The sequence below is a fragment of the Balaenoptera borealis genome, assembly GCF_965194805.1.
Source record: "Balaenoptera borealis genome assembly, chromosome: 2".
Lineage (NCBI taxonomy): Eukaryota > Metazoa > Chordata > Mammalia > Artiodactyla > Balaenopteridae > Balaenoptera > Balaenoptera borealis.
This window is the reverse complement of record NC_138867.1, coordinates 111,063,695-111,086,112: the sequence shown is the minus strand read 5'-3', so window position 1 is coordinate 111,086,112 and position 22,418 is coordinate 111,063,695. Positions and strand designations below refer to the sequence as shown.

At 39.2% G+C, this 22,418-nt stretch overlaps 2 protein-coding genes across 3 annotated transcripts in view; both read left to right on the top strand.

Moving 5' to 3' along the window:
* Positions 1 to 9,731, top strand: part of MEIKIN (meiotic kinetochore factor) — a 141,977-nt gene extending 132,246 nt beyond the window's left edge. The window contains exon 11 of the mRNA XM_082380435.1: positions 313 to 9,731. Coding sequence (XP_082236561.1) covers positions 313 to 344 — 32 coding nt within the window. The 3' untranslated portion in view covers positions 345 to 9,731. The remainder of the gene's footprint in view (positions 1 to 312) is intronic.
* A 247-nt stretch (positions 9,732 to 9,978) lies between these two features.
* Positions 9,979 to 22,418, top strand: part of FNIP1 (folliculin interacting protein 1) — a 131,223-nt gene continuing 118,783 nt past the window's right edge. Inside the window, exon 1 of one of the 2 annotated variants that reach the window (XM_082380776.1) lies at positions 9,979 to 10,184. In XM_082380776.1, the coding sequence (XP_082236902.1) occupies positions 10,093 to 10,184 (92 nt within the window). In that variant the 5' untranslated portion in view covers positions 9,979 to 10,092. The remainder of the gene's footprint in view (positions 10,185 to 22,418) is intronic. The other variant, XM_082380777.1, reaches the window with a different exon arrangement.

Sequence of the window (22,418 nt, the reverse complement as noted above, 5' to 3'; positions counted from 1 at the left end):
GAGTTAGCGACCTGTGATGGCCACTAACAGCTGTCTTTGCTGGGCTTTCCATTGGAATGTTATTGAGCAGGTCTCTTTGTGTCTCCAAAGAGAAGAGAAGCGTCTTCAGCATGTCCAGGAAGGAGTGAGCCAGCTACTCCATTTTTTTTTTTTTTTTTAATGACCTCTGGATTTGTTTCCTAAGGCTCGATGGAGTGAAACTAGAGTTGCTTGGACATCAAGCGTTCTCTCCCCCAGGGACTAGTTATTAATAACTATTGAACACCTGCTTGTGATGCATATGAAATAATCTATTGTTATTTTTTTCTCCAGATATTATAATAAAAACAAGTGGCAGGATGTAGCAGCTGTGGCTGAATTTTCACTACTTTGAAGACTTGAATGTGAAGTCAAAGTCTGTGAAGCAGAATGTCTGCCTAAAATTACATGAAATTCAAAAATCAAAATTCTCTGATTATTTGTGATATATCCTGATGTCGAAATTCTGTTGAGTCTTATAAACTACTTTTAATGAGCTGAGAAAGAATCTTCTGCCTGCTTCTTAAATATATGTATTTGTATTATAAAATAACAAATAGCTTATATTAGAAGACTGTACACTAAATAGATGACTTCAGCTATTTATAAAGACCCAACACCAGGATACTAGGTAACTTCATTTGATGGTTTTTTCCCAAGTTTATCCTTTGTATGGATTAAAGGTAGTAAAATTGTTGTTGCTTATATTACGAGCTATTTTTAACAGAACTTAATTGAAACCACATGAGTGAGAGACCTAATTCCAGGTCTGACTGAAAGAAACTCTATACTTAAGGTTTGCTGAAGCAGGGAATGTATAATACGTACAATCAATCACACACTAAGTATTTAATACATTACCTCATCCCCAAACAACCTTCTTTAGCTAATACTACCTATCTGTAGGATTTTTTTGGGGGGTGGGTAATATAGCTTATTGTGGCATCTTGGAAATGCCCTTCCTAAAAAGGAACAATCCTGTTGTCAGTGAACACAGTGTATAACGGTGAGATTTTAACTCTGTTGGTTTTACTAATGTTATTAGACATAAAAGTAAATGAGGCAAATTTTCAAAGCTCCTTCAATATGAAAGAAAATTGTAAAATTGAAGAATTAACTGAGGTTACATAACCCATATAGTACTCATTTTTAAATAGGAGTCCCATGAAAATATTCTTGTAAACGATTTGACAAGGTCTTAAGCCACTAACAAAACTATTTGTGATTTCAGTTCCACATTTTAATCTGGAGGTGAAATATGGGAAAGTTGTTAGGAAATGTAGAAGAGATCATTAATGATGGATGTTAGAACCAAATTTAGACCTGAATTCTAAATCAGTACTCAGCTAAATCAGCAACTCCTGTGGTAGTTTTAAAGCAGAAGTGTGATAAGCAGTGGGGGAAGAAGAAATGGAATAGAAGGCCTATTACCTGCCTTCAAGGAGTTTATAATCCAAGGGGGAGGAGTGAGAATGAGAACGAAGTATTTGATAGTTTCTAAACAGGTGGTAGGTTCTTGTGAGAAAAAATGATACCTGATTCTTAGACTGGGCCTAGTGGGGCTGGAGGAAATAACATTTGATAGTTCCATATTGCTTATAAGAAAAATATAGCTATCTTAGAAAGATAAATACTTGGCCAGGCTGATGTGATTTAGAAAGCAAGAGAGCCAGGATGTGAAAGTAGGACTATGTGAGTCCCATATTTTTATCAGCTGGAGCACAGGGAAAGGTGGGAGGGAGGAAGGAGTTGCAACTGGAGTTCAAGGCTTAGTGGTAGAGGACATAACTTCGATTATGATTAAGAGGAAGGAAAGTAGAATAAGCCTGCTTGCTGTCTGGTGGACGTTAGAAGTTCCAAGAGGATTCCTGTTGGCAAATCCTAGAAGAAGGTTATACTCTTAACTTTACATTGGTGGGTAGGCCTCAGACGTCTTTCAGTGAACCTGCCTGGAAGACCATCAGAAAGGACCATCTCTTTCTGGGGAGAGGGTCTCCATAGTTTTCAGCATATTTTCAAAGTGGTCTGTGATTTTTAAAAAGTTAATGGGACTGGATCCCTTTACTTTAGCATATAACTAATTACAGTTCATTTTTAAGCACTTAAAATTATATTTTCAAATTACACTTCGTGAAAAAAAATCTCAGGTCATAAGTGTGAAAATCCAGTTAAAAATTCATGACAGGCCAGGCATGATGCCGTTTCCATTTAAAAAATTTTAACTGGAGTTTTTTTTCACTTTTCCCAGGTGTAATTCATCATGGTTTGTTCGGTTATGAATAGCCTCTTTATCTCATATTGTGTATACAGCATATGTGTTTATATGAAGGGTGTGGTGCCCAGACTTTCCAGACAGATGTTATCTTCAACCTCTCCTGCTCTACTGTTGCTTTCTAACCTGCATTTTAAAATGTTGAATAATCTTATATCTTAAATACTCCCTTGATTCCATATGTTCTTCTACCTACCCAATAATTCTTTACCTGTTTACATCCACGCTTCCTAAAAAGAGTGCTTTCTGCTTTCTCACTGATTCCCTCACTACTCAGCCCTTTCTCCTCTTCCTTCCCCTGCTCCAACACACATAAAGTCTGGTTTCAGCTCTGATCATTCACTGACACTGGTCCCTTCAAGGCTACAAGCAACTACTTTGATGCTAATCTAAGGAGTATTTTTCAGTTCTTGTCTTACCCAACCTTTCCCAGCTAATGATGTTGTAGACTATTACTCTCCTCTTGAAAGCATCCAGTAAGGAATGACCTCTCTGAAACATTATTCTCCAGTCTTTCATCTCATCTATAGCTCTTTCTCTTCCATTTCTCCTGAAGGCTCATTTTCCTCTGTATAGTCTTTAAATTTTGTTGTTTCTTTGGGTTCTATTCTAGGGCTTCTTCTTATATTACACAGTCTCCCTGGGTGATGTCATCTACCACTGCCATCAGTTATCATCTCTGTTCAGTTGACCCCAAATCTTTGTCAGTAACTGCCATAGATATTGGTAGTGGAGATGTGTGGTGACTGGCCCTGTATCTGTCCCCCAGAAGGTTTGCTGTCTTTCCTTGTATTCCCACAGCATCCTGTACTTGCCCACGTCATAGCATTTATCACAATGTACTGTAATTGCCTTTCAAATTCTACTTTTTCTCCCTTAGATTTTAAGCTTCTTGAGTGCAGGAACTACATCTTGTTCATCACTGTATTTCTGTTCCCCTCTACCTCCATTGTAATTGGATTTTGGGTTTCCAGGTTACATGGTTTAGGTGGGATTGATCCCACCCTTAGTTCCAGGGGTGGGCCTTTAATGGTTTAAGTCAATTAACATGGCCCTCCTAACTCAGGCATGGTGATTGGTTCAGGAATGGGTGCAAGGCCTAAAATAATCTATTGGATTAAATCTCAGAGCTTTTTCTGGGAATGCTGGGATACAGACATTTTACTTTTCCTCTTGGATTTTTATCTGAAAGGATTTTACCTGAAAGGAGAGCTTCTGGCAGCCATCTTGTGTCCACAAATGGAGGCCCTGCCTGGGAATGGAGTTCATACAGAGAAATTAGAGCTGGGATAGAGAAACTGGATTCTTGATATCATTGTTGCAGTCTCTGGATGCAGCTGTACCTGAACTGCGCTCTACTTGAGCTCCACTTATGCGAGCCAATCAATTTTTTTTTTTTTTTTGCTTAGGCTAGTTTAATTTGGGTTTTCTATCATGTGCAACACAGAACATCCTGATTGATGGACTCACACAAGACCTTTCTAGAGTTCTAAGTCTGTGTAGCCAAATGCTTACTTGTCATCACTACAGGGATTCTCATGGTATCTCATATTCAACATATCCCAGACTCAACTTACCTCCCCCTTGAAGCAGTTCTTTCTCCTATCATCTGTTTCAGTGTTATATATCTTCATCTAGCCAAGTTACCTGAGCCAGAAATTTGCTGTCACCCATGACTCCTCTCTTTCTCTTACTTTCCCACAGGCAGTCAGTCATGAAGTCCTGTTGATTTTGAATCCTAAAAGCCCTCAGTATTTTCCATACCCCTCCATTCCCATGGCTATTCTCTGAGTTCATGTCAGTACTTTCTTGCCTGGCTTAGAATGAAAGCCTCTTCACTAGTTTCTCAATCATTATTCTTGTACCTTATAGTCAGCTCTCCACAGTATATCCAGAGAGCTTTCTAAAATGCTCATCTGATCATGTTTCCTGCTTAAAATCCCTCAATAGCTCCCCATATCCTCTGGATAAAGTCTTATCTTTTAAGTGATTTTTACAGTTTTCTTTTTTTTTTTAAGATTTATTTTATTATTTATTTATTTATTTAATTTATTTTTGGCTGCATTGGGTCTTAGTTGCAGCATGTGGGCTCTTCGTTGTGGTGCACAGGCTTCTCTCCAGTTGTGGCGTGGGGGTTTTCTCTCTGTAGTTGTGGTGTACAGGCTCCAGAGCGCGTGGGCTCTGTAGTTTGAGGCACGCAAGCTCTCTAGTTGAGGCGCGCAAGCTCAGTAGTTGTGGTGTGCAGGCTTGGTTGCCCCACAGCACGTGGGATCTTAGTTCCCTGACCAGGGATCAAACCCGCATCCCCTGCATTGTAAGACGGATTCTTTACCACTGGACCACCAGGGAAGTCCCTTACATAGTTTTCTTAATCCAGTTCAATTTTACCATTAGATTATATTGTAGGTCACTGAATTTTTATATTCTCTTTTGCCTCCATCAGGCAGATGGAATGTGCTGCTCCATCTGCCTGAAACACACTTTCCATGCCCACATCCTCTTTTCTTTAGCATATCCCATTTTAATTCCTATTTATTTCACCCTTCAGAAAACTCCCCGTAATTCCCCCAAAGGTTAGTTGCTTTTCCTTGTTTTCCCCTGGCATCCTGTACTTGCCACATCATAGCATTTATCATAATGTAACACCATGTAATTCCCTGTCAAATTGTTTTTTCTCTCTAGGCTGTAAGGTCCTTGAGTGCAGGAACTACATCTTGTCCATCATTGTATTTCCAGGTTCTAGCACAGTTCCCAGACACATAGTAAACATATTAAGTGTTTGAAAAATATTTGTTGAAAGAATGTTTGTCATAGAAGTGTGCCATTATTCTTGCATACTTCTAATAGAATTCAAGATGAGGATTTCAAGCCAATTTTATATTGAAGATAAAAGTTTGATTCTTTAAAAGCACTTATCACAATCTGTAATAACTTGTTTACTTGTTGGTTTCTTAAGGGTGAGGGCTGTACCTGTCTTGTACGTTATTGCATTCTGGAACATAGCAGGTATTTGATTTCAGCATCTCTATTAGATTATTTCTCTTAGCATATGAAATTCTCTAATATCTTCCATCTCAAAAAAAAAAGGGGGGGGAGGACAATTTTCCCTCCTCCCGTCTCCTCTCAATCCTCATTTTTCTGCTCCTTATCTCAGCAAAATGGAGTAGTTGTCTATACTTGCTTTACCACTCCCTCCCTACTCTTTCTTTTTTAGTCCACTCCATTCAGGCTTTTGCTCACCCTTCCATTGAAACTGTTCTTGTCAAGATGTCCATGTTGACAAATCTAGTGGACACTTAGATTTTCAGTAACATTCAACACAGTTGACCCCTTCCTCCTTTTTGGGTTATTTTCTTCTCTTGTCTTGCTACTACTGCTCATGCTCATCCTTCTTTCCTGGATCCTTCTCTTCAAGACTTGTAAGTGTTGCCTTCTTTGAATATTAGTGCTGGACTCTCTTCTGTATTATACACATTCTTTCATTTAAAAAATTTTTTAAAAAAATTAATTATTTTTGGCTGCGTTGGGTCTTCGTTGCTGTGCGCGGGCTTTCTCTAGTTGCGGCGAGCGGGGGCTACTCTTCGTTGCAGTGCGTGGGCTTCTCATTGCAGTGGCTTCTCTTGCTGCAGAGCATGGGCTCTAGGCACACGGACTTCAGTAGTTGTGGCACATGGGCTCAGTAGTTGTGGCTTGCGGGCTCTAGAGCGCAGGCTCAGTAGTTGTGGCGCACGGGCTTAGTTGCTCTGCGGCATGTGGGATCTTCCCGGACCAGGGCTCAAACCCGTGTCCCCTGCAGTGGCAGGCAGATTCTTAACCACTGCGCCACCAGGGAAGTCCCATACACATTCTTTCTAGGTAAACTCACTCATTCTATTATTTTAAATTCTGTGTGTTAGCTGATGCCTACTGAATTTCTCTTCAACCCTGGCTTCTCCTCATATATTCTACTCAGAATCTCCACGTGGATATCTAATAGCCAATTCAAACTTAATATATCCAAACTTAATATGCTTGATTTTCCTCTTCAAACCTGTGCTTTCCCTGGTCTTTCCATCAGGAAATGACTTCCATTTGGTTGCTCAAGGCAAAAATGTAGGAGTCAATCCTTAGTTTTCCTTTCTTTCACTCCTACTACAAATCGTGTTAGTTCTATCTTCAAAATAGTTAGCCAACATCAGCTCTTGCCTAAAATACATGGTAGACTCCTATATGTTTTCTCTCCTTCCATTCTTTTTCTTTTATAATCCCTTCTCCACAGAGCAACCAATCTTCTAAAATCATAAATTCTATCATGTCCCTCTCCTGTTTTAAACTCCTACAATAGTTCCAATCACAATGTAACCTCCTTCCCATGATTTACAAGGTTCTACATAATCTGGCTCCTTGTACCTTTCTAGCCACATCTCAAACATCTTCCCCCTCCCACAGTGTGTTCAGCTGTTTTGGCCTCCTTTTTCTTCTTCAAACAGGAGTAACCCATTCCTGCCTCAGTCTTTGTACTTTTTCTTCTCTCTGCTAGAATGTTCTTTACCATCATCTTCCCGTCACGGGTTCCTTTTCATTCTTTAGACCTCAGTTCAAATCCCGCATCTTTGGAGAGGACTTTCCTGACCACTCTATCTAAATTTGGCCCCACCAGTTGTACTATTAACTCTTTCTTTCCTAGCTTTTAGGACTACTTGCAAACATCTTGTTTACTTTGCCTCTTCCCACTAAGAACTAAGTTTCTGAGAGTAGGAATAGACTACCAGAACAGAGTCTCAGACCTTTGAGGGACTCAAGAAATATTTGTTGAATAAATGATTGTTTATTTTCTGTTGCCTCAAACCACTGCCATTCCCTTATTATATAGCAGTAAATCATCGGTTGGCTTAAGAGTTTTTAAAACTGAGGTACCGTCATGAGTCCATCTAAGTGCCATTCAGGAAGTTTTACTTTATCATCTTGATTCTGACTATCTTGTTCTGAGATGTTATCAATGAAAATTTAATTTGTTTCAGGAAAATTTAGCACAATTGAGGTTGTGCTTACTAGCATGGTGGTTAAGGGAGCAAGATTCCAGTTTTATTGCCACCTTTTGCTATATTTGATAACTGGAAAATGGCTGTAGTGAGAAGTGCCTCTGTCTTCTATGTTATTGGAATCAGTTGGACAGAGCCCCAAAGGCTGTTGGGGTTTGTGGGGAGGCTGAATCTTCTACTCCTGAGTGAAAGTGTAGGCCTTATGTCTAATTTTCTAACCCAACAGTTCCACATTCATATAACATTAATGAATAATTATTTTCTTTCTCACATTTCCTCCTTGCTCCTAAACTTAAAGAGGCTACTTTAAGACACCTCAGCTTCTTTGTGGGAAGAGGTAGTGTTAAGTAAAAGGGGAAAAAAAGATAATATACACTGTATTGAACTTGAAAATACTTTCATTTTAATCTGCATAATTAGGTATAGTTATATGTCCTCTTTTATGACAAACTTGTATCATTTCAGTGCTGAGTCTATAATTTGAGTATTACACAACAACATAAAGGAAATGTGATGAATGATAGCAAGTACATTTTGTTTTTTTGTGTACCTTTCAAGTATAAGATAAAATGAGACCACAGAAATGAAACCTTTACATGATTAGAGAACACTAATACAAAGTATCTCTTATGCAAGTCCTAATGTTCTTTCCCTTACTATTAATATCTATAATTATCCATGAAGTAACTTTTTGCCAAGATGAAAGCACTCAAGATTACTGTATTTAGAAACTTCATTCTGAGGGGACCTGGAACTACTCTTCTCTGTGCCAGCCATGAAGCGGCCATGATTCCTCCTTGTGTCTTTGGTCCAATATAGACAGGCTTGAGCCCGTTTCCACTTGCACTCATTTAGTGGTACTTGCTTAGTGTCAAAACAAAACTTCCCCAAATGGTCGCTTCATTAATTGACTTATAGGATGTGCGTTTTCTCACTTTAAGAAATTTCAGACTTCATTTTTTGTTTACAAAATTCCATTCTGCATTCATATTTTGTGAGAAAAATATACATAGCTATATTGCCTCATTAGAAATCTTTCAGCGTTTGGCGCCAGAGAATTATCTTAAGTTTATAGGGGATACAGTCTTGCTATTTTGACCTTGTATTGCTCAGTAATTCTGGAGCTTGGGCAATGTGCGGAGCAACTCTGAATGACTCTTAACCTGAGCACCTCAAATGTCACCTCCTCAGAGAGACCTCCCCCACTCATTTCATTGTTTCTCATTCACAACACTGGTAGTTTCAAATTACCTTTTTTTTAACTTATTTACTGTTTCCTCATATAGAAAGTTAGCCCTTTTTTGTTTTGGATCCCCAGTGCCTAAATCAGGGACACTTAAACATTGTGGAAGGAATAAATTCTTAATCACCTATAAATAGTGCTTTAAAAATTCTTGTAACATTGAAACTCAACAACACGTTGTTACATGACCACTGAAATTCTCCAAGATATATACTCTGCCTATTACTTTTCTTTTTTCTATATAAGACCACTTATTTTATAGCATAAACTCTAGCTGCAAATCAGTGGGAGCTGGTAGCCACTTAGAGACAATTTGATTTGTATGCCTTATTAAGTGAAATTCTCAAAAAAGTATTTTCATCTAACCTTCCAAACCACATACCAGTGATTTCCAGACATTCATATCTGTCAAAGAATTGCGTCCCATGGTACAAAATTCCTCCTGCTGGAGGGGCAGTAGGTGAATGAGTACGGGAACTGAAGATCTGTAAGACCAATTTGATCCAAACCCTGATAAATCTTGGTTCCCTGGGTTTAAGTAGACTGTACGGTCATTTATGAGCAATGTTTTTCTTTGGAAAGGGTTTTCCGCCTATTAAACTCATTTGTTCACAATTCCACAGTTCCTCTCTCCATACCTAGACATTGAGTGTAAATCCTGAGCCTCCTATGGCTAGCTCTTCCAAGGGGCTAATTCCCGGTGTGTCAGGGTTCGAGGCGCAAGTGGGAAACACCGAGGGCCGCTGCCCGCAGTGCCTGGCCGAGGCCGTCTCTGCCGGGGGGCATGGCTGCGGGGAGTGTCTTGGCAGGTCCTCCACCAGACCCGTGAGCCAGCCCCGCTCAGTCAAGCTCTGAGCCCAAACCTCTCGCGGCCCAGCGTGGGCGGGCCTGTGGTCCGGGGCTTAAAGTCCAGCCCGTGCCGCGGCCCCACGGGTATGCTCGCGCACCTGGTCTGCTCCGGGGGCCGCCGGACTCCGCCAGGCGCGGACGGGGGCGCGAAGCCGCAGAGACTGAGGGGGGGACGGCGGGGGAGGGGCGATTGCTAGTGGGGCCCTGAACTTCTCTCTTTGTCGTGGGTGCGGGAAGCGGAAGGCTTCTACACTCCAAAGTCCCTGGCGTCGTCCCCACAGCACCCTGCTGTAACCTCAGGTAGCAACTAACAGCGTCACGGAGAAGGACCGGGACCGGAGCACGTTCCTCCTTCAGGTCCCCAGCCACCCCAGTTTCCCGCCCCTCCCCTCCGCTCATGCCCCGCCCCGTGAGCTGCCACGTGAGGACATCCACTGGCCAGCCTATGGGCGCCAGCTCCGCCCCACGGCCCCGCCTTGCACCCTGCTCCGCGCGCCGCCACGTGATGCGGCTCACCGCCAGCCAATGGACGCCGGCCTTGCCTCGCGCCCCGCCCCGCGCGCCGTGGCCGTTTGAAGTGACTAATTTCTGTCATATGACTGAGGCGCCTATGGGGGTGGCGGGGCAGCTCTAGGAGCGGGGGCCTGGCGAGTGCCCTGTGGAGCGACCCCAGCCTGGCCGTGGCCATCATGGCCCCTACGCTGTTCCAGAAGCTCTTCAGCAAGAGGAGCGGTCTGGGCGCGCCCGGTCGGGACGCGAGGGACCCGGATTGCGCGTTCAGGTAGGTCGCTGCAGGGGTAGGGGCGAGCGGCGAGGGGCGCGGAGCCGATGGCCTAGTGGGCTTCGGCTTCCAGAGGCGCTGGGGCTTTCGGTGCTTACGCTTGAGCAGCAGCGTCGCCCCGGGACAGGGATCAGGGCCGCGGTCGGGAGGGGCCGGGCAGCTGCAGACCTGCGCTGGAGGGTTCGAGCGAGGTCCTCTCTCGCCCACCCCCATCTCCCACAGTTGCCCCTTCCCCCTAGTCCGGGTCTGTTTGTTTACGTCCTGCTCGGCAGCCACGCGCTGCTCTGCCCCTCCGGACCCAGCATCGCGGCCTGAGCTTAGGGTCCACACGCCTTCCTGGCGACGCGTAGAGTTGGGCGCGGGCTGGATTGGACCTCTACCGCCGTCCTCCGGGCCGAAAAGTTCTCCCCTCCTCCCCGCGGCCAGTCGTCCTCTGGGTGCTCCATTCCAACTTGGTTGCTGTTGTGGAGAGAGCCGCACGTTTTGGCCAACCTTCGGAGTAGAGAACGCTGGAGGAGCGTGTAGGCAAGCTGCTGTTCTTTCAGGTTTTTTGTAAACCTAAATTGGAGGTGTGCAGATACCGGACCCAGTGGCCTTAATGTTGCCGAAGGAGAAATGTGAAACCTAAGAGGTTGTGGTTATTACTGACCAGAATGAAGCTGCGCTGAATCAAATGAAGCATGGTCGTAGAATTGACCATCCCCTTGGAACTGTTACTAAAAACGAGTTTTTAAAAATTGAGAACGATAGCAACATATTTTGTGGTATTACAGGCTTTGTTAATTTTTGGTTACAGTACCTGTTGCTGATAGAGAAACTTAAAAATTGTAAGACAATAGAATATAAACCTGAATTCTAGGTAAAATTTAGTTTCGAAACTGCATTTGAAGAAGGGATTATGTCTTTCAAACAGCCTTCATACTTGTTGCTGTGTGGAAACTTGTAAATGTAACTAGGCTAAATGTCAAATATCACTCAAACCTGGTAGGATAGCGTAGAGCCCAGTTGTACAGTAGTAGTAGGAAGAGATGAGTATCTGTTAAATTTTGCAATAGCCAGAGTCTGAAATGAGTGTACCACACTGGTTGAAAAGGTTTTGATAATCTTAAAATTATTCACTCTGTCTCGCTAATGCAGGTCCCATTAGTAAACATTCAGTAACTTGTGGAATTGAAGTACTAAATGGAAAGAAATTTGACTTTTAGAGGAAGAAAATTCTCAGTGGTGAACATCTTGGAACAGTACTTAGTAAAAGTTATCTAGCTTTTGGTCTTTTCTACTGGGAAATAAATGTCTTGCCATGCTTATCTAATGACTTTAAAGATTTCTTTAGTGTTTTTCTTTTGAAAAATGAAAGTGCAGTCTAGATAGTACTACATTGAGCCATCCAGTAAATCAAGGGTTAGTAGAAAGCAAGTTCAGGAGGGATATTAAAAAGGTGACATTTGAATAGGTTTTCTATTTCTGGGTAAAGATTTACTTTGGGGTACCCAAGTTTCCAAGCATCTCAAGTTATTCTTGTGAAAAAAAGTTTATTTTTTTAAAATGTAAACTCTACTGTATGTTTGTGTAATACTACTTTAGAGTTGCCAAATACTTTCTCATCAGTTATCTCATGTGATGTTTCACAACAACCTTGTGAGATAGGGCAAGTAGCAGTATAGATAACTACATGATTCTTTTTATGTGTAAGAATTATGTGTAAGCACAATAACTGCAGTACAATATGGAAAAATGCATAGAAGTGTACATGTGAGGAAATGAAAACTGGGTAATGTCACACACTTAGTAACCTGCAAATTTAATCAACCCAATCTTTTTTTTTTAACACCTTCATTGAGCTATAATTTACATACAATAAAATTGAGCCATTTGAAGTCTATAGTTATATGAATTTTGTTACATGTATACAGTTGTGTACCCACCACCCCAGTGAAGTTTTAGAACACTCCATCATCCAAAAAATTCCCTCATGCCCCTTTGCTATCATTTCTTAATGCCTTCTCACCCAGGGCAATCACTGATTTGCTTTTGTCTAATGACAGAAGCTTTGACTTTTCTAGAATTTCATATAAATGTAATCATACTGTTTATAGTCTTTTGTGTCTGGCTATTTTAACTCAGAGTGATGATTTTGAGATTCATCCATGTTACATTTATCTGTAGTTCGTTCCATTTTTTTTGCTGAATAGTGTTCCATTGTATGGGTATACCACAGTTTATCCATTCACTGGTTGGCAGACTTTTGGGTTGTTTTCAGATTTGGGCTGTAATAACAATGCTGCTGTGAACATTTGTGAGCAAATCTTTATGCGGAAATACATTTTCATTTCTCTTGGAGTGGGATTGCTGGGTCATATGCTAAGTGTATGCTTAACTTTTTAAAAAAATTGCCAAACTTTTCTAAAGTAGTTGTACCATTTGTATTCCCACTAGTAGTGTATGAAGTTACAGTTGCTCCAGATTCTCTCCAAATCCAGATATTGTTAGTCTGATTTTTTAAATTAAAATTTTTTTTTGTATTGTAAAAAACACCTAACATAAAATATACTATGTTAACCATATTGGAGTCTTTTTAAAAATTTATTTTTATCTTCATTTATTTATTTAAAAATTTTTTTATTGAAGTATAGTTGATTTACAATGTTGTGTTAGTTTCAGGTGTACAGCAAAGTGAATCTGTTATACATATATTAATACATATATCCACTCCTTTTTAGATTCTTTTCCCATAGTAATGGGTATAGTGGTATCTTGTGTGGTTTTAATTTGCATTTCCCAAATAATAAACGGTGTTTAGCATCTTTTTATGTAACTCATGTTTTTGAGTAGACTAAAATTTAGTTTTTATTCCAGTATACCATGGTTTCCTTCCTAGAATACTTTTTTGGTTTTGTTTGTTTTAGTCAGTGTAAGTTGTTAAATAAGGCTTGGACACAGCCGTTGGCAACTAACTATAGCTCAGCTTGTAAGAGTCAGTTCCTAGAGTAAACAATATACGAGGCCCAATAGTCATAAGCCATAATAGGGCTCTTGGGTAGGAAAGACCTGAAATAGAGAAGCCTTAGGAGCTTTTCAATATTGTTTTTCATGGTTACTCCACTGAAAAAGATGGTCAGGGATTACCCCCTTCCATTCAGTCTGAAGTCCCTTACCATATAGGTTTCTGGTGCTTTGTCCTATCTAAGCTTCTTGAGCTGGAGGTGAGTGTGTAAGGTATCACAGGGAGAATATTATTTTGATCATATATAGAACTAAAACAGTAATTTGTTTTAATCTTTTAAAGAATTTGGGAAAGACAGGGAAGATACTGCTTTATGTTTTCTCCATCAGGCCACTTTTCCAGGGGAAGTAAGAATTAAGTGTAAGTCTAATAACTGCAGTGCATATACAATGATTGCTTTAAAAATAAAATTCTCTTCATCTAAAAATGATGTTAATAATGGCAACTGTGCAAGGTTGTCATGAGGTATATTAGTGAAGGTAACACTAAACTGTGTTGTGTTAATAAATAAACTAAGTCTCAAAAAAAAAGTTCTCGAAAGAAGCCTAATTTGACGAAGAAGATTGTTTTAGAGTTATATGTCTGTAGGACATAATTCATGTTTTGTTCAAAAAACAATTTCTGTCTTTTTATTTTATTCCTAATACATGAACGTTTGCTCTTTTTGTATCAGTTAACAACCTCTTAACTAGTCTTTCTGTCATCACTCTTGCCTTTCTCCAAACTATTCTCAACACTTCATCCTTTTTTTAAAATGATTTTAAAATCCTTTTTTAAAATGCTAATTCTGATCATGATCAGCAGGCAAAATGGTATAGAATTTAAAATCTCCACAACACAGAGGTATTTTAAGGATTCAAAGAGGTAAGTCATGTTGAGCAGTTAATGCAGTGCTTTATAGTGCATGGCTTTCACAACCAGAAGTTGTTGTTACTGTGATGATCTCATGCTTATGTATAAAACCATTCAGTTTAGGACCAAACTCCTTAACGTAGCCTGTGGTGGTGTAGCTTCTGTGAAGTCTCTAGTCTTGACCTTTTAATTTTTTTTAATAAGGTCATTTTTTAACATAGCCATTAATCTATTATTATCTCTTATATTATCTATTAATATTATGTATCTAGGGACTTCCCTGGTGGCACAGTGGTTAAAAATCCGCCTGCCAATGCAGGGGACACGGGTTCGATCCCTGGTCCGGGAAGATCCCACGTGCCGCGGAGCAACTAAGCCCGTGTGCCACTACGCCTGCGCTCTAGAGCCCGCGAGTCACAACTACTGAGCCCGCGTACCACAACTACTGAAACCCACGTGCCTGGAGCCTGTGCTCTGCAACAAGAGAAGCCACTGCAATGAGAAGCCAGCGCACCACAACAAAGAGTAGCCCCTGCTTGCTGCAACTAGAGAAAGCCTGTGCGCAGCAACGAAGACCCAATGCAGCCAAAATATATATATATATATATATATATATATATAATTAGTTAATATATCTATTATTTACTAGTCTATATTCAAATTTTCTCAGTTGTCTCAGGATGTCTTTTTACAGTAGGTTTGTTTGAATCAGTCTGCATATTGAATTTGCCGTTATGTGTCTTAAGTAATTTTTATTCTACAACGGCCTCTCCTGCTCCCTTTTAAAAATAGCATTTGTTGTTTTTAAACTGGGTCATTTTTCCTATGAAATTTCCCACATTGTCTATTTGCCTGTTTGCTCTCTAATGGTTTCCTTTAATTCACTGGTTCCCAGCAATCTCTGTTTTAACAAGACCCTCCAGGTGATTCTGAATGCTCAAGTTTGAGAACCACTGCTATAACTTATTCTCTCTTTCCTGAAAACTGGTGGTTAGATACTTTACTAGATTCAGGTTCAGTTTTTTTTTTAATTAAAATATTCCACAGATTTTGCAGTATACTTCGTATCCATACGTAATGTCTGGTTGTCCCATTTTTTAGTGCTGCTAAGATTGATTAGTGGTTTCAGGTGGTATCAGCTTTATTCTTCCATTATAAAGTTCACCCTTCACTAATGGTTTTAGCGTCTTTTGTTGATTATTGCCTGAATCCATTATCTTGTTAGGGGATGCAAATGGTAATATTCTGATTCTTTAATTCTTTCTGCATTTATTTCCTGGAAGAACTTTCTCTTACTACTTATTTGGATATTTGCTACAGGAAAGTCAGCATCCAAGTTTATCACTTTTCAGAATAATTTATGATGAGTTCAATGAAGGTTTTCATTTTAATTATCATTTTTTAGTATTGCCATCACCTCTTGGATTTTAATGTGTTTTAATCTATTACAGTCAAATTGTCCCATATTTAGCCAGTGGAAGACTTTTCAAGTTGACTTCTGTGCCCTTTGACATGATCTGATCTCATTAATCTTTGATAACTTGTTGCTTTCTTCTGGCCTTGTCTTAATCTAATCCCCTCCCTTTTCATGATTTTATCACCTTGGATTTGTTTTAGGTTTTGGGATGTGCCATGCTGTGCTGTTCTTTGTTTTTGGCATAGTTTTATTTACCTTTTTGTTCAGCTTTTTGTAGTAATCGTCTGGGCTTATCCTAATTATTCTTTCTCCAGGAAACCATTTCTGATATCTCCCTGAGTTTGGTTTCACTGTAATTTTCTTCCATAGGTTTCTGTATTTCCTTCTGTGACATCTATCACAGCTGTCATTACTTGTCCACACCTCTATTCTTTGCTTGCTTGAGAGCCCTCTTCAACTTCAAGGTGTATTTTGGAGTTAGAACCTTGTAAGCCACATGATGGGTTGTTTGTGGGGAACAAATGCGTAGGTTTCTGTCTGGAGCAGCTAGGTAGACGCTGTTTTTGAAGGAGAGACTATGATACTGTGGAGGCCTATCTTGAACACCTCATCAAAAGTAGCAGCTCTCTCCCCTATTCTCTGTCAGAGCACACTGTTTATATCCTTCATAGGTCTTTTTACAACTTATCATCTCTCTCCCTCAAGTTCACATTGTTGAGTCAGTGTATACAGCACAGTGCCTGAGCCTGTGCTTAGTAAATATTTGTAGAATGAATATATTAAATAATTTTAAGAGCAGAAAGAGTCAGAGGTTCTGTCTTGGACATCTGGTCTAGTGTTAATTGCTAATGAGATATTTATTTGTCAGTTTAATAAAGTAAATCTGGAGTTCACAGTAGAGCTTGGGCCTCGAGATGATGAACTTGGGCTTATGGTCAATGGTCAATATTAAAACTAAGGGAATGGGTGAGATAATCTAGGAAAAGGGTGTATATAGGTAGAGAATTGGAAAGAACAGGTTTTGTCCTGAGGAAATCTAAAATGTACAGATGTGGGGGAGGAAAGTCTACAAAGAAATAATGGCCAGAGAGTTAGGGGGAAGGCCAGTGGTGTGTGGCGTTAGGAAAGCTCAGAAAGGGAAGTGTTTAAAAAATGATGGAGTGATAAATTGTTTTGTATGCTGGTTGCTGACAGGTCTTATGAGATCAAAAACAGAAAAGTATAGTTGGAGTTGTCAAGTTGGAGATAACTGGTGCTCTTAATGGTTTTGTTTTGTTTTTTTTTTTTTTGAGGGGGCATGTTTGGGGGAAAGAGTGAGATGTGTATTAAATGAAAAGGGAGGAAATGGCTTCACTGCTAAAGCTTTCTGTTTCTGTAGGGGAAGCAATCTGTAGTGCTGCGTTATCTTTTCACTTTCAGTATTCTGATTTTATGTCACATTTTGAGCTTCTGAAGTTCTTAAAGGCTAGCTTCTCAATATTATCAATGTTTGTAAGAATCATACTTAAGAAGTTTTTTTTAATGTGATTTTTAAACATTTGTTCATTCACAAGTTTTTTTTTAATTAAAAAAAACCCCTTCATAAATTGTACCTTTTAATCTTATATTAGAGATAGAAGTTATAATATTCTTTACAGAGAATCCTGTGAGAGCGTATCTTTCTTATTAAAGTGAGAAGCTGAGAATTTTAAGTTAATTTCATGTTAATGAAATCAATATTTGGTTCTAAGAGTCTAATTTTGCAATAAGAAATGCAAATATTTTGGTTTTTTTAAAAACATCTTTATTGGAGTATAATTGCTTTGCAATGGTGTGTTAGTTTCTGCTTTGTAACAGAGTGAATCAGCTATACATATACGTGTATCCCCATATCTCCTCCCTCTTGCGTCTCCCTCCCATCCTCCCTATCCCACCCCTCTAGGTGGTCACAGAGCACCGAGCTGATCTCCCTGTGCTATGTGGCTGCTTCCCACTAGCTATCTGTTTTACATTTGGTAGTGTGTATATGTCCATGCCACTCTCTCACTTCGTCCCAGCTTTTTATTGTTAATTTGATTTGCTTTTCCATCTCTAAGTAGTGGTATTAGATTTGTTTTTTGGAACCATGTTTATTGAAAGAAAATAGCTTAGTAAAAAATGCAGCTTTAATATTCAACTTATAAAACTTGGACCTCATTTCTTACTAATATAATAACTATTGTCTTAAATCTTGATGAGTTTAAGTTATCTTTTAGGAGAGACTTGTTTAAAAAAAAAACTCCCCCATGTAAAACATAACAGTATCTTCTTTATTTTTTTTTATTATATTTTTTAATTTTAATTTTTTATTTTAATTTTAATTTTTTTAACATTTTTATTGGAGTATAATTGCTTTACAATGGTGTGTTAGTTTCTGCTTTATAACAAAGTGAATCAGCTATACATATACGTATATCCCCATATCTCCTCCCTCTTGCGTCTCCCTCCCACCCTCCCCATCCCACCCCTCTAGGTGGTCACAGAGCACCGAGCTGACCTCCTTGTGCTATGTATGCTATGCAACTGCTTTCCACTAGCTATCTATTTTACATTTGGTAGTGTATACATGTCCATATATACACTACCACTCTTTCACTTTGTCCCAGCTTATCCTTCCCCCTCCCTGTGTAGAATCTTCTTTATTAAAAGGAGTCCTAAACTAGTCTTACACAATCTTATTTCTGTTCCTGGCACTACTGTTCTCTTAGTCTACCAAGTTGAAAGTCAGAGAATCATCTTTTAGTCTTTCCTCTAATTGCCTCATTTGGTCATTTGTTAAGTCCTATTGATTCAAATTCTGCAACATCTTAGTTCTTTTTCATTTTCCACTGCCATCATCTCATTTAGACCTTTAATGCTTTTCATAAAAATTTGCCATAACTTTCCCACTTCGTGTGTGTTCCCCTCTACACTATCCTGCTAAATTGACTTTCTCAAACCATAATTCTGATCAATTCACTCAGAAATCTCCTTTGACTCCCTGTTGCTTAATAGAGGATTGCTCTGTGCCAAGCACTGCTCTAAGTGCTCTACACATATTAATTCATTTAATTCTCACAATAGCTTTATTATAAAGTAGGTCTGATTATCCCTATTTTATAGATGAGAGAATAGAGGCACAGAGAAGTTAAGGACCTTGTCCCAGGTCACACATTTAGTAAGTGATATGGTTAAGATATAAATTCAGACATTTGAGTTCCAGAGCCTTTTTTTAAACGAAGTCCAAACTCCTCAGCTTGTCATGTCAGCCTCCTCAGCTTGTCATGTCAGCCTCCTCTAGAGTTGTAGCTTACTGTAATGGACCTGGGTTCAGATCCCTGCCCCAGTGGTTCCTGTATATATAACCTTGGGAAGCAGTATCATGTCATCATTAAAGCTGCTGTGGTGTATGCATGTCACAGTGGAGGAGTGGATGCTGAAGAGATTGTCCATTGTACCTACCATCTTAGAGTTGTTTTGAGGATTAAATGGCATGGTAGTCTCTCAAATGTTAAAATTCCTTCCCACACTCCCTCATCCCTCAGTTTATTCTTTCCAGTCTTCCTTCTAATTTTTCCTCTAGCTGTGGGCTCTGAATCAGACTACTTGATGTTTCTTGAGAATATTCTGGTTCATGTTTGTGCACTGCTTGAAATTACATGGCTACAACACATCTTAAGGCTACAATAGAAACCATGTTTTCCCATCAAGGCAGTTATTTTCTTGGATTGTAATTGCTTCTTTATGGACCTATATACTTCACTAGACTGTAGGTTCCATAGGGCACAACCACGGTCTAACTTGTTTAGTGCTGTATTCCTGGTGTTTGACTCACAGAAGGCATTCAGTAAATAGTTGATGAATGAGTGAATGAATAAAAATAGTCACTGATTGAAAAAATTTTAATTCCTTTAACCCAGGATGTTTCTGTTTTGGGTTATTTGTCTAAAGTAGTTATTTCTCTGTACTTTGAGCACATTTTTCTTTGACATTAATGTTTACCAATTTAAAGGAAAATTTCATTGTTATTTTGATCTTTTTAAGATAGCGAGAATGGTCTGATTTTCCAGAAATAGGTTAGATTCTCTATTTATATCTCTTGTAACACCTCATACTTGCCCTTCCTACCATTTTTCACGTTCAGAATATGTGTGTGTGTATGTGTGTGTACACAGAGCCTTCTCTGACGTACTCAGTATATGCTGAATGGATAAAAGAATGAGTAAATGAACTCATTCTTTTATCCATTGAGTAATGTATTCTTTTTGGTAGTGGGAGTTTATTTCAAGAACACAAGAGGTTTTGAGGTACCATGGAATTTCTTTTCCATTTGAGCATACTAGGTCCTTAGACCTTCTGATTGTTAAGCAGACCTTATGGGGAAATGGAGCAACAATTTAACCTGGCTCTTTGGGGACACAGCCAGAGCTCTAGGGATCTGCTTCCTTGTACTCACATTGCCCAGTATATAGTATCCCTTGACACAACGGCATTTTATCCCAAGTCACCCCAGAGAGATTACACTGTAGTGTAATCCTAATAGAGTGGCAGAGTTGGTTTCAAGGGCATGTGGGTTTCAGTTTATACTGTTATGATCCCATTTGTAGGATGCAGCTGTCAGGCTCTTTGCAGCTTTTTGGCCTGCTTTGCCACCCTGTTGTGGTCTTTTATATAATTTTTAAAGTTTTCCATTTATATCAAGAAACTACAGATTGTGACGTTAATGAGGAGGTGAATGAAATCGAGTAGTGATATGATTCCCACAAATAGGGATTTTGTATTAAGTTTTATATTAATTTCTATTAATTCCTAATTACTTTAGAATATAAAACATATATACTATACATTTATAGAATGCAGAAATATAATAAATATTATTTGTGAATAATCAAAGAAATACCTGAACATAGTTTAAACATTAGACAGTAAAACCCCATGTTAATGCACCCGCTATGACGTAAGTGGCTCCTGGACCCTTGGAACTTCTGACTGGCTAGCTAGACAAGTTTTTTACTTGTGAATCTGACTCTAAATTTATGTGTTGAATTTTTTGCCCCCAGCCCAACAACATTATGGCAGGAATTTACTTAGAGTAAGTTCCTCCAACCCAGTCCTGAACCTAGATGCAACTGCTTTTTTAATTGTTTGGTGTTTAAGTATTTGCTTTTATATTTATAAATAATATGAATAGACTGTTTTATAAAAAATGTATTCATCTTAGACATCAATTTCTTGTATTGGTAAAGATTTAGGTCATAAACATGCACACATATACACACACTCATGCATACCCTTCCCTTTCTTCTTCATTCTTCCAATATTACAATTTTTGGTTAGTTTAGATAATCAAGGTTAACTATATTATTGTATTATAAATGTTTACTGCTGAGCTAAATGTATTTTATGTTTTATTGTTCTTTTTTTTACTTATCTCTTGGAGTTAATTGCCTTTTTTTCTTTTTCTTTTTTTGGTTTGCCCTGTTTTCTTTGAAATCTTTAGCTAGGTATTACAGCTCCATAAAATACCTCTCAAAACAACTTGTCTCTCTTAGTTAAACCTAGTCGATAATTGATTTTTTTTTTTAATATTTATTTATTTGACTGTGCCATGTCTTAGTTGTGGTCTGTGGGGTCTTTGGGGATCTTCAGTTGTGGCATGCAGGATCCTAAGTTGTGGCATGCGCACTCTTAGTTGCGGCATGTGGGATCTAGTTCCCTGACCGGGGCGAACCTGGTCCCCCTGCATTGGGAGTGTGGAGTCTTAACCACTGGACCACAAGGGAAGTCCCTAGATAATTGATAATTAATATTTTTTCCTCCTGGATATGTCCATCTTGGAACCATCTGCCCTCCTCTGGCTCTAGTTTGGACTGCTTGCCCTGTAGGTCTGCTCCACAGCAACGTGATGAGCCTTCCTTTGCCTTCCTCCTGGAAATTCCTTTGACCTTTAAAAGTTAGGATCTCCTGTAGACTGGCTTCCATGACTTCTTCGTTTTTGGATTGTTCCCTTGTTTTGGTGCTGCCTATCCCTCTTGGAGCTTCCTGAGAATGATTGCTTGAGGTAAATTTTTTGAGACTTAGCACGTGTGAAAAAGTGATCATTCTATTTTTATGTTTGGTTGGCAATCTAGTAGATACAGAATTCTATGTTGAGAATCATTTTAACTCAGAAATTTGAAGGTATTGCTCCCTTGTCTTCTGTCTTCCAATATTGCTACTGAAAAGGCTGGAGCTGTAACTCTCAGCCCCCAGGAAGCTTTTGGAATTTTCTGTTTTCTCTTTGTTCTGAAATTTCACAGTGATGTACCTGTACCTTTGTTTTTTAAAAAAATTCATTGGTTTATACTTGATGGGACTTTCAATCTGGAGACGCCCTGAGGCTGGTGCAACTCTGACAAGTTTCCCAAGAAAATAAATATTTGTTATGTATAAGGGGTGGGTTAAGAGAGAGGATGAAGGCCATTTTGACATCCTGTGGAGGATATGCTTTTTGTTCCTTTGTCTCTCCTCTACCTTCCAAAGGGCCTTACGTTTCCAAGGCCTCTGCTTCTCAGGGGCTCTGAGGAGATGAATCCTTTGGTTGCTCCTAGACATTTATTGACATTTAGGTTGTAGTTGCTTATGTTTTTGAAAAGTTAGTTGCTACTTTTCATCTTTCAAATGTTTATTGAGGTCTCTTTATGCTTGAAATTTTTCCTCTCATATTCTCTTTGTCTTAAATATATACGTATATATGTATATATTTGTGTGTGTGTGTATATATATGTATACACACACACACACACACACACACACACACACACACACACACACACTTCATTTTCTGTCATTTGAATGGGATTTGAATGTATCAGTGCACCAGTGCTTAACCTGGATTTCCTAAAAAAGTTTTAAACTTATGAAATATTTCAAACCAAAAAGTAAAGAGAATGTTATAACAGTACTCATCTTTAACAGTTATCAA